Source organism: Platalea leucorodia (genome assembly GCF_965183815.1).
Source record: "Platalea leucorodia genome assembly, chromosome: 4".
NCBI classification, from domain to species: domain Eukaryota; kingdom Metazoa; phylum Chordata; class Aves; order Pelecaniformes; family Threskiornithidae; genus Platalea; species Platalea leucorodia.
Window position 1 is genome coordinate 25,206,577 of NC_138826.1, and position 11,634 is coordinate 25,218,210.

At 37.3% G+C, this 11,634-nt stretch overlaps 1 protein-coding gene across 7 annotated transcripts in view; it reads left to right on the forward strand.

Annotated features, from left to right (window-relative positions):
• The window catches only part of KAT6B (lysine acetyltransferase 6B), a 119,340-nt gene extending 108,115 nt beyond the window's left edge, over window positions 1-11,225 (forward strand). For all 7 annotated transcript variants that reach the window (XM_082308049.1, XM_082308053.1, XM_082308054.1 and 4 more), the window contains 5 exons: window positions 534-765; window positions 2,548-2,707; window positions 3,326-3,592; window positions 4,836-5,145; window positions 7,109-11,225. In XM_082308049.1, the coding sequence (XP_082164175.1) occupies window positions 534-765; window positions 2,548-2,707; window positions 3,326-3,592; window positions 4,836-5,145; window positions 7,109-9,597 (3,458 nt within the window). In that variant the 3' untranslated portion in view covers window positions 9,598-11,225. The remainder of the gene's footprint in view (window positions 1-533; window positions 766-2,547; window positions 2,708-3,325; window positions 3,593-4,835; window positions 5,146-7,108) is intronic.
• Window positions 11,226-11,634: the final 409 nt, after the last annotated feature.

Below are 11,634 nucleotides of genomic sequence, written 5' to 3' on the forward strand. Positions count from 1 at the left end.
TAGTAATTCAACTTGTGAATTATATGTCACCTCTGAAATACAACAACTATCTGTTGAATCAAAAATCTATGTCGCCTAGGGCTTCTTGAAGAAAACTGACTGAACTGATATTACCCATGACACTTCCTCTTGAGATTCTTCTGAAAATTCTTGGCTTCAGTGATGTAACTCAGGTGTAAAAGTTTCTCAAAAGGCCAGACAGTTGTAGTTCTAAATGAGATCATGTATGATGAGACCTGTTCTGAAACATGTTGGCTTTTCTTTCGCCCTTGCCTTATGATTAGAAGGAGGGTTTTGGTTAATGTTTCATTTTCATAACAAGACCTGAGTCTCTTACGTGGATTTAATCTTTTTTATGTCACTATAATGATGAAAAACAATCTCTTTTGTGGATAGGATTTCTTTAATTGCAAGAGTACCAATAATGTAATCAGTCATGCTGATCTTTCTATTAATACCAACTTTCTTAAGAGGTGGTTAAAATTATTCAGTTTTGTTATCTCAGTAAGGTATTCTTTTTCTTTTCCTTCTAGGCTATTTACTTTCTAGAAGAGAGGGTCAAGCAGGATCCCCTGAAAAACCGTTGTCTGATTTGGGTCGTCTCTCATACTTGGCTTACTGGAAAAGTGTCATATTAGAATACCTTAACTGCCACCATGAAAAACAAATCAGCATCAAAGGAATGAGTCGGGCTACTGGAATGTGTCCACATGATATTGCCACAACCCTGCAGCAACACAGTATGATAGATAAAAGAGAAGATAGGTCAGTGAATCTTGTAAAAAAAAAAAAAAAAATTAAAAAATATTGAGACAAAACATGCACTTTCTCTGCTTATAAGACAGTTGATGTGAAAAAGGTCTGTGTAAAATTCTGATTTTAAAATGAGTGATAACCATCTTACTGAAGAAGTAAGTACGGCTGGGTATTGTTAATGGGGTCTTACATAAAGAGTTTTTCTCCCTAAACAAATGGTGGTTTTTTGGATCCTCTTTTATGTTAATGGTTATTGGAAGGGTGTGACCAGCTTAAAACGTTTTCACTGAAGAGTTTTGTTTCATTCGGTATCATCTTCCATAAGTACAATTCCCAACTCTTGCTTTGCAAATATCTTGCTTTGAATACCAGTGAGGGAAAAATTTGGGTTTGTGAGTGGCAGCCTTTCTCTCCACACGCCCTTTTTCAGTCATTACTGAATTCACACAAGCCATAGGATCAGATCAGCTCTACATGAAGTCCTCCTGCCCAAGGTACTGGGAATGCAAATGACTTTTTAAAGTTTCTGTTTACTGTTACGGTCGATGTTGAAAGTTAGTGCAGTGGGAAGGTAAGTTCCTGTTTTGTGAGTATCTTCTTAATGATCTTGATTGATATTTTAGATTTTAAGTGGGTTGGTTTTGTTGTTTGGGATTTTTTTCCCATCAAATGCCTTAAATTACTTCCAATGGTAACGCTGCCCTGTCACAAATTATTATACTGAATACTGACACCCAATTAGAAAATAACGTTTTTTCATCTATAGAATTCAAAATACTTTATGGGCGAGGTTAGTTAGTCTTTTTTCACAGGTAGTAAGGCTTAGACAGGGACATGAACTGACCTGGCTAAAGGTATCCAGAAGGTCAGTGGTTGAGCCAGGAAAAGAAATCACATCTTTGAAATTCCTGCCAGACACTCACCTTGGAAATTGGGTGTGGCTTCTTATGATTTCCTGCACTTCTTAAATTTTTCTTACATGTAGTGAAGTAGAAGTTTGTCACAATTCTGTGAAAAGGGTTCACCTGGATCTGATTTTTTTTTTTAAAGCATTCTCTCAGTGAAAAGCAATGTTGGCATTTAACATGATTTTTACAGCATCTGAAATACTTGCTAAAAAAGAAGTCAACATTTTTTGTTGTTTAAAATTATATAGTTCTTTCTAATAGAGGACTTTGGTGGGATATGTGCTAGTATATTAGCATACCATGCTATTATGTTAGTCTTTATCTACTTTCAGTATGCTACTTCATTTCATAGTAATTAGAAAGTTGTTTTCTATTGCATCAGCATAGGACTAAGGTACATTTTTAGCCTTCATTAGAAAACCTGTGTTTCTAACTTGCTTTCTTGTCCAGTTAGCTACCATCTTCAGTTGTAATATTAACCACGTTCTCACTCTTTACTTGATGATCCACGGTGTTTTCTATTTAGGCTTGTATGTCGTATTAAAATTGGAAATTGTTCTGGCAGTGACTGAAGTGCCACCGCTAAACCTCTTGCATGGATTTAGAGTAGTCAACTATAAAACCTTTACTTTCCTCTCTGTTGCCCTAGTGATGTTTAGTATTGAGCTTTCACTTCATAAACTGTTGTTTCCTCACTTCCTCTTAGTAAACAATCAGTAGTGGAAGCGTGTTACCTGTGTGTGTCAGCTGATATTTTTAGTTTGATGTATCCATTTATTTACCCACCTGTCTTCAGAGGTTATAGTGCAAAAGGATTTAAACTGTAGGAAGGTTGTTTTAGGTGATCGCTTTATAAAATAAATTACTGTTTATTGGATTGTAGATTTGTAATTATTAGAAGGGAAAAGCTGATTTCAAGTCATATGGAGAAACTGAAAGCGAATCCACGTATCAATGAAGTAGATCCTGAAAGCTTGAGATGGACTCCTTTGTTAGTTTCTAATGCTGCAGTTTCTGAAGAAGAGAGAGAAGCAGAAAAGGAGGTAATAGCTGAAACTTCTTATTCTGAATTTCCCTTCCTTTGGATTTCATCACTGAATATTCAACATTGGGCTGTCTTAAATAGAGCAGTTTTAACTTTGACCACTGCTTAATGATAGAGGATACTGATGTTATTGTAATACACAATTTTTGGACGCTGTGCAGCAAGACATGGTAACTTTGGGGAGGATGAATATGAAAACTTAAAACATGAATCACTTGTCATGAAGCTGTATTTATCACTCTTGAGGTAGCCGAAGAGCATGTAATCAGATCAAATTTGGTGCAGAGCTCAGGGGCTGCAGTGTCAATCGATTCTTTGTGTTATGAACTTGCTCAAAGTGATCCATGTCAGTGGGCATGTAATGTAGTGCTAAAGGACTTAAATCAATTTGCTGCATCATTAATAGTGCTAAATATCCCATGAAATGCAATCTTCTTTGGTTTGTTATCCTAACTGTTGTAAAGGAGCTACTAGATGATTCAGCTGAAATGTTGTTGCTAGGTTAGCTAGCAGTGCTAATCAGGGTTGACTTATTGTAACTCTTTAGCTGAATGTAAAGGATATGGCTAAGTGAATGCTGTTTCAGTGACCCATTATTTTAACCTCAACCCTTCAGGCTGAGCGTCTGATGGAACAAGCTAGCTGCTGGGAAAAGGAAGAGCAAGAAATATTCTCCACAAGAACTAATAGTAGGCAATCACCCACAAAAGTACAATCTAAAAATAAATATTTGCGATCTCCAGAAAGTGTGGCAGCAGTGGGGGATCGAGGGCAATCCACAGAGCAATCTAAGGAAAGCAGCGAGGAGGATGGTGGGGATGAGAATCAGCAAAGTTCGCCTCCCCGGCTGACAAAGCCACAGTCGCTGGCCATAAAAAGAAAGGTGTGTTACTTCAGTGGTTTCGTTTAAAGTCACTCATCTCTGATTCCAATCGAATTGTTATCGTAATAACAATCTGTCTTTTTACGAATACTTATTAGACTGTTTTAATCCTTTCTATATTGTTTGGACACTGAAGGACTGTCTTCTCTGTTTTCCTCTCCATCCAATTTTTTATCTTTTGGATTTTTTACAGAACTGTAAAATACTAGTGACACAAAAAATCAGAATTTCCTGTTAATTTTTAAACTAGTGATTGCCCTCTGCTGTTTGGCATTGGTATTGGTTCAATATTTTAACGGTTCTTCCATTTTTCATTTTAAGATGGACTCCAGCTTTTGGGGTTTGTCTTTTTATTGTTTTTAATATAGAAAGTCCTTAAAGGGGAATGCTGTTTTTCAAAAGCAAATGCTGTTAAAACAAAAGGGTTTTTTTCCCCAATATTCTGATTTCCAGGAGATTTAAATGTTAAATTCTGGTTACTGCGGTGTTTACAAAATTCATAATTTCATTGAAAAATCAACTATTTGAATGATTTAAATTAGTAAACTAAGCATCCCAAAATTTTAAAGCACTCAGCATATGTATTTAGGTGTTTCTGGTGAGAATTAGGGAATTGGAGTGTCCCTTTGTTTACGCTTTACATGAGCAAACTTAATAAAAGTAACTATAAATCTGTGAGAATACATAATAATAGAAATATAACCTGTTAAACAGTTTTTTCTTTATAGCAGCCAACTGTAGGATTCTTTTAGTGTATTGTTGAGACCCATGTGAAGCTTGAGGTGCACTTCCTTTGCTGTTACCTATTTTTCTATATACATTCTTATTTCTAAAATAGCAGAAACCAGAAATGTAGAAGAATAAACTTTGATACTTGTGAAGGTTGTTGGGGAATTACAAATCTACAGAGAAAAAATGTGCAAGTACGATTTAGGTAATGTTGCTATGAATATTGTTTGACAGAAGAAGGTAAAAGTCGCTACAATATGAAGAAAATTCTAGTCTTAATTTTCACCTACAGAAAGGTTTGTGTGCATGTATAGATACATACCTATGTTAACTGTTTAGACATTTTATTTTTAGATTCTGTATACATTTGATTTTGATGCAATGTAAAGTATTTGTTTTGAATGAGTAAATAGATTATTGTCAGCTTACTTTACAAAAACGTATTTATTTATGTCCAGAGTCAGCTAACAAACAGGAATGAAGGAAGAGTTATATTTGTGGAATTATTTTTCAGAGACCTTTCATACTGAAAAAGAAAAGGGGCCGTAAACGTAGGAGGATTAATAGCAGTGTTACAACAGAGACAATTTCGGAAACAACAGAGGTGTTGAATGAGCCATTTGATAACTCAGATGAAGAGCGTCCCATGCCACAGCTGGAACCTACCTGTGAGATGGATGGGGAAGATGATGACTTGAAGCCTGTGATAAGAAAAGCTTTTGAGTATCAACCTGGGCAGCAGAAACAGGAGAAGGAGGAAGAGGAAGAGCAGAAGAAGGAGGAGAAAGATATTCGTTGTTACAGGAGTGATGACAATTGTACAAGTAAGCTGAAAATGTTCTTATATCTTCACAAAATTAATTTGTCTGGTGACCTTCAAAGGAAGTGTTTATTTTTGTCATAAATCTGGAAATTTTAACGAGATGTATTTAGCCATTTTGGTCTTAAAATCTTACAATCTTAATAATGCTTTCTGATTAGAGGTGCTACTGGAGCCATTAGTCTCACACAGTTATTAAAATTCAGTTGTGGCTTCAGATTTTTTTTGTTTTGTTTCTGTTGTGTTTACTTCTTTTGTTATTCCTGACCCATTAATATTATAATGTGTTTTTTGTGTTCAGAAAACAAACGTTTTCCAGTCTGAAGCACTGCAGTCCTTGTCATGTTGCCAAAACCAACTTTTATGTCCCTGCAACAGGGCATTTCGTAGTCAGCAGAGCAGGGGTATCACTGTAATATTGTCTAATATTGGTTTCGTATCCTTGGTAAAGGATACAAGCAAAAAGTAAGATTTGATTTACACAACTATCTTTCTATTCAGCATTGTTGGTAATTCAATGAAATGTTTGTTGTTTCTGGGGCACAATATGACCTCAGCACTGGGGTCCCTATTTTTTTCCCCACAAAAGAGAGGGGTAGTTTTAACCGTGTTCTTTCAAAGCTGCTTATCTAGTTTGATTTCAAGGATATTTCCTTGCAGAAAAGCTAATGGATGGATAGTGAAACTACTAATGAGCTATTCTGAATGTATACTCATCCCTTGACCTCCTGGCTCTCAAATAATGCTTATAAGTTTTAATTCCAGAATGAATGACTGGATTCTCAGGTCTGTATATTTTTCTCTAAGAAGCCAGTGGGTAGTATTTTAGTGTTTTCATAATTGCATGGGAAGTTTTAATCTTTGCGATACTCAATTGAGGGATCAGGCACTGATTTCTGTTCTAAACAGCTTTTGTGCGACTAGAGCAACCATACTTACGAATGTTGGTGCTGTTACAAACCACTGCACGGATACATTAGAATATTACCACTTTTTCCTGCTTCTCAACAGAAGTCAATTAAACTAATAGTAGCAAATTCAGAGTGTTACAGCTATGTCCCAGTGGTCAGGTTTGCACTGCTTTAACTAGACTGATATTGTGTATTTGTCCATGGACCATGTCATCACGTTAATTGACTGTAGGAGCGTTATAACACTAAAGCGAGAGGCAGAACTTGGCAAAGGAGTATCGTTGAAGTCGTTACACTCCCAAGTGCAGCATGTTATATCCTGAGAATTCTCCCTTTTTCTGGTGTATATGTAAGTGGTATCTGGGGAGAGAGAAGAGGAGAGGAGTGAATGTGTTTGGGTAGTTTTTTATAGTCAGTGGGTTAATGTAGTGTTCTGATGCACTCTGTTTCATTTCAATAATCTTTTGGCTTTTGTCATGTATTGAGAGCTGTGTCATGATACGCTGCACATGAGAAGATACTAGAATGAACCACCTTTTTTTTTTTTTTTTTTTTTTTTTTTTCAGTGTAGATACTAAAGCATGATTATATGCTTACTATGGCTTGTCCTCCAGAATGAAGGCAGAACAGGAAACTCCAGACTCTCATGTTATTACTGTCAGAAAGATGAATATGCAGTAAATCAATGTCTATATAGTGGTGGCATCCCTTTATTCTAAAAACAAAGGCTGATAATCAAATATTTGGACAATATTTTTGCTTTAGTTTACATGTCTTGTGATTTAAATCTCTGGGATTCTTCTAGTGTATAAATGGTGTTTCTGATGGTCACTGTTAAAAGGCCACCAAACAAGAAGAACTTTACATATCTGTGTAAGTGTGTTTGAGCTGTAGATGTTACGTTATTCTGTTGTGGTTTGAGATCTCTTTATAACTCTTGTTCCAGAGTTTCTTAATACGTTTTGAGTTTATAAATTACTTTTGGGATTACGTTTGAAAATATTGATTAGTCTGTGCAAGCTAAGACTTTTCTTTTGTCTCTATTGCCTCCCAAAGATAATACAGAGGATGTAGCTGTATTGGAAGAAAGCACTAAAGACAATCTTGAACCTTTAAAGAGTAAGCAGAGTTGGCCCAAAGGAGTTAAGCGCGGTCCATCTAAATGGAGGCAAAGCAAAGAAAGAAAACCTGGCTTTAAGCTTAATTTATACACTCCACCAGAGACTCCTATGGAGCCTGACTATCAGGTGCTGGTGGAGGAACAGAAGGAAGTAGCTGAAGACAAGCCCTGCTCAGTTCCTGCTGTTACGGAGGAAGCGATTAAAGAGCCTGTTGAAGTATTACCACCACCAGATGATGAGGTAAAAGAGGTAGAACCTGAACCTCTGCATCCACCCAGCGAACCCTTTGAAAAACAGGAAAATGATATGATGAAAGCTGGCGAAGAAGAAAGGAATGTAGAAGAAGGTGGAATCAATTCAAAAGATCAAGAAAAAGACAAAGCAGAAGAGGTGTTTCTGCAAAAAGAGGAGTCCATGCATTTGGATGATCAGGAGGAGGAGGAGGAGGAGGAGGATGAAGAACCTTCTCACAATGAGGATCATGATGCAGATGATGAAGATGATAGCCACATGGGTTCAACAGAAGTGGAGAAAGAGGAATTGCCTGGTGAAGCTTTCAAAGAAATGCTGGAAACACAGCAGTCTTTTTTAGACGTAAATGTTCAAACTGGTAATTCAAATCAAGAGGACTTAATGGATTGTGGCGTTGACCTCGCAGCTGATGAGTGTGAAAGTGACCAGAAAGAACTTGCTACGGATTCAGACCCGGTGCCTGAATCTGATGATGATCATACAGATAACAACCAGGACCAAAAAGCTGGTGAAGAATTACATTCCGATTTCAAGGGAGAGAGTACTGAGACCATGGAGATTGATTCAGAGACAGTTCAAGCGGTACAGTCTCTAACCCAAGAAGCAAGTGAACATGAAGATACGTTTCAGGACTGTGCGGAGACTCAAGAGGCCTGTAGAAGTTTGCAAAACTATGCCCATAATGACCAAAGTCCCCAAATGACCACACTGGATGATTGTCAGCAGTCTGACCACAGTAGCCCAGTTTCGTCTGTGCACTCTCATCCCAGCCAGTCAGTTCGTTCTGTTAATAGTCCAAATGTTGCTCCTTTAGAGAACAGCTATGCTCAGATCAGCCCAGATCAAAGTGCCATTTCTGTGCCATCTCTACAGAACATGGAGACTAGTCCAATGATGGATGTTCCCTCAGTTTCTGATCATTCGCAACAGGTTGTGGATAGCGGGTTTAGTGACTTGGGGAGCATTGAGAGCACAACAGAAAACTATGAAAACCCAAGCAGTTATGATTCTACAATGGGTAGTAGTATCTGTGGAAACAACTCTTCGCAAAACAGTTGCTCGTACAGTAGCCTTACATCTAGTAACCTAACACAGAGTAGCTGTGCAGTGACACAGCAGATGTCTAACATTAATGGAAGCTGCAGTATGATGCAACAAACAAACATCAGTTCTCCTCCCACTTGTAATGTAAAATCTCCCCAAGGTTGTGTTGTTGAAAGGCCTCCAAGCAGCAACCAACAGTTATCCCAGTGCAGCATGGCCGCTAATTTTACACCACCTATGCAGTTAACTGAAATCCCTGAGACTGGCAATGCCAACATTGGATTATATGAAAGAATGGGGCAGAGTGAATTTGGAGCGGGGCATTACTCACAGCCATCTGCCACCTTCAGCCTTGCCAAACTGCAACAGTTAACTAACACGCTTATGGATCATTCTTTGCCTTACAGCCATTCAGCTGCTGTAACATCCTATGCAAACAGTGCCTCTTTGTCCACGCCCTTAAGTAATACAGGGCTTGTTCAGCTTTCTCAGTCTCCACATGCTGTTCCAGGAGGACCCCAAGCACAGGCCACCATGACCCCTCCCCCTAACCTTACTCCTCCTCCCATGAATTTGCCACCTCCCCTTTTGCAGCGTAATATGACTTCATCGAATATTGGAATATCCCACACCCAAAGACTGCAGACTCAGATGGCCAGCAAAGGTCACGTTTCTGTAAGAACCAAATCCACACCTCTGCCACCTGCTGCTGCAGCCCATCAGCCACAAATTTATGGGCGTGCTTCACAGACTGTAGCCATGCAAGGGCCTGCGCGGACCTTAACAATGCAGCGTGGTATGAACATGAGTGTAAATTTGATGCCAGCCCCAGCTTATAATGTCAATTCAGTGAACATGAATATGAATACCCTTAATGCAATGAATGGTTATAGTATGTCCCAGCCGATGATGAATAGTGGATATCACAGTAATCATGGGTATATGAATCAAACACCCCAGTACCCTATGCAGATGCAGATGGGGATGATGGGAACTCAGCCATATGCACAGCAACCAATGCAGACAGCACCCCACAGTAACATGATGTACACTCCTCCGGGGCATCATGGCTACATGAATACAAGCATGTCTAAACAGTCTCTTAATGGATCCTACATGAGAAGGTAGGCCCTTTGGAGAAACAGACTACCAAACTGGCATATTGGATTGATCTGCACAAATACCTTTTGGAGAGTACGATTTCAAAACCAGCAATTGGTGTGAATGCAAAAACATTTGTTGGCACCATTTAAAAGCTGTATGCAGCAGAAAGCCTTATACAAGTTTTTTTTTTTTTTTTCTTTATTTCTTGTTTTGTTTTTTGTTTTGGTTTGGGTTTTTTTAACTTCGTGGGAATTAACTTTTCTCTTTTCTTTGGGGGGAATTAGGTGGTTTTCCATTTTTTCTTTATTTCATTGAGCTTGAAGTTCTCTGGAAAGGAAGAACTCTTTCTATGAACTGCAATTACACAGCAGCTGATGGTTCAGAGCCATTTTATGTGCCTGCTCCCATTAAAAATGTGGATAAATAGACTCCAAAACTATCAGACAGTACTGGATCGTGAGCTTTTTCTCTCTCCTTTCCCCACATGTAAATGCCTTTTAGCAGTTCTTTTATTGTATTATTTTGTTTCTGAAGGTGACACTTCCGCATGCCGCTAATGTCTTTGTTAGTGACAGTGCATTTTGTAGTACTGTACAAGTGTTGTGCTTAACAGTAAGCCATTTCTTAATTTTTTTGCCTTGATTAGGTTACCCTAGTTTGAGGGGTAAAAAAAACAGAACTATATTTTTGTTAATTATAAAACTTGTAAAAAATAATAAAAAAAGCTGCAAAAGCTATTCACATTTTGGTTAGTTCAAAGGGTTTTATTGCTGTATGTTTAGTGTAAAGTTGAGACTCTTTTCCATTTTTGTGACCAGTTTCTTTGGAGCTGGGGTAGGAAAAAAAGGCAGCTTTCTGTTTTATAAATACTGTTATGTTTTTTTGTTGATTGAAACATCTCAGTGTTTATTTGTCAAGTTTTGAAACATTTTCATATATGTCCAAATACTTGGCAGGATTTAAAAAAAAAGTAGTGAATTTGGTGTAAAGTTGCTATTTTATGGAAATGCCTCTAACTTTACATTTTCATTCCATCTGTAGATTTTTCTATCTTTATAAAATATTGGAGTTATTTTTTAAGGGAAAAAATAGAGCAGTAGCGTGTGAATAGCTCAAACTAAGCTTACAGATCGCATGTAAAAAGGCAAAAGTTATTTGTGTCTGTTTATATTGCTTCCTTTTTTTGTAGCCTTTGTACTTGTACAGAGTGACTGTAAGGGCCGAACAGAAGAGGCTTGATACATGTAAAAATAGGACCCAGTGACACTCTTGTATTTATCTGTTATCTTTTTAGTCAGTCACTTAAAAAAAAAAAAAAAGAAAAAAACAAAACAAAAAAAAAAACAAAAAAACAAAAAACAACAAACCACACACAACACAAAAATCCACCCAAGAAACAAAAATAAAAACTGCAAAAAACAACACCCCCCCTAAGCTGTACATTTTAACATAAAATAAATTATGATGAGCCATTTTTAGCCTCTTGTGTCTTGTCATAGTTTGATGTTGCATGGGAATTACCTCCTGAAACAGTGTTTGTTACAGCGCTCTCACATGCTTGATCTAAAGCCCATTAAAGTTGATGGGGTTTGGATTAGGTTGTTAGAGCCTAAGTGTAGGTTACTCATCATAATTGCATACACCTTGTGAAAATAAAGAGTATCTAAGATTATTTTTTTTAATAATCTTAATAAAATATTGAATAAATATGTATTTAATACATTACAAGGTTGTCAATATTTAATGTATGAAAGTTCTTTCCTATAGAAAGTGTTAATATATATGTAAAAGGGTATATGATAGTAACAGACATGATGTTTGGACTGTATTTTAATGATAGAATTGTAATCTCTTCCTTTGTCATTGTTGCTGGGTTACAAGATGACGCAAATCTTGTGTTGAACCTCTGAGTTCTGTGTATATGCATGTATATGTGCGCACACAAACACACACATATATGAACACTTCTAATCTAGCAATAGAAGGTCTGTAAAAATCAAGAAGGCTGTTTATACGTGGAGCTTGTGAGTGGACCAAGTTTAAATTGGGTGCGTGTGAATA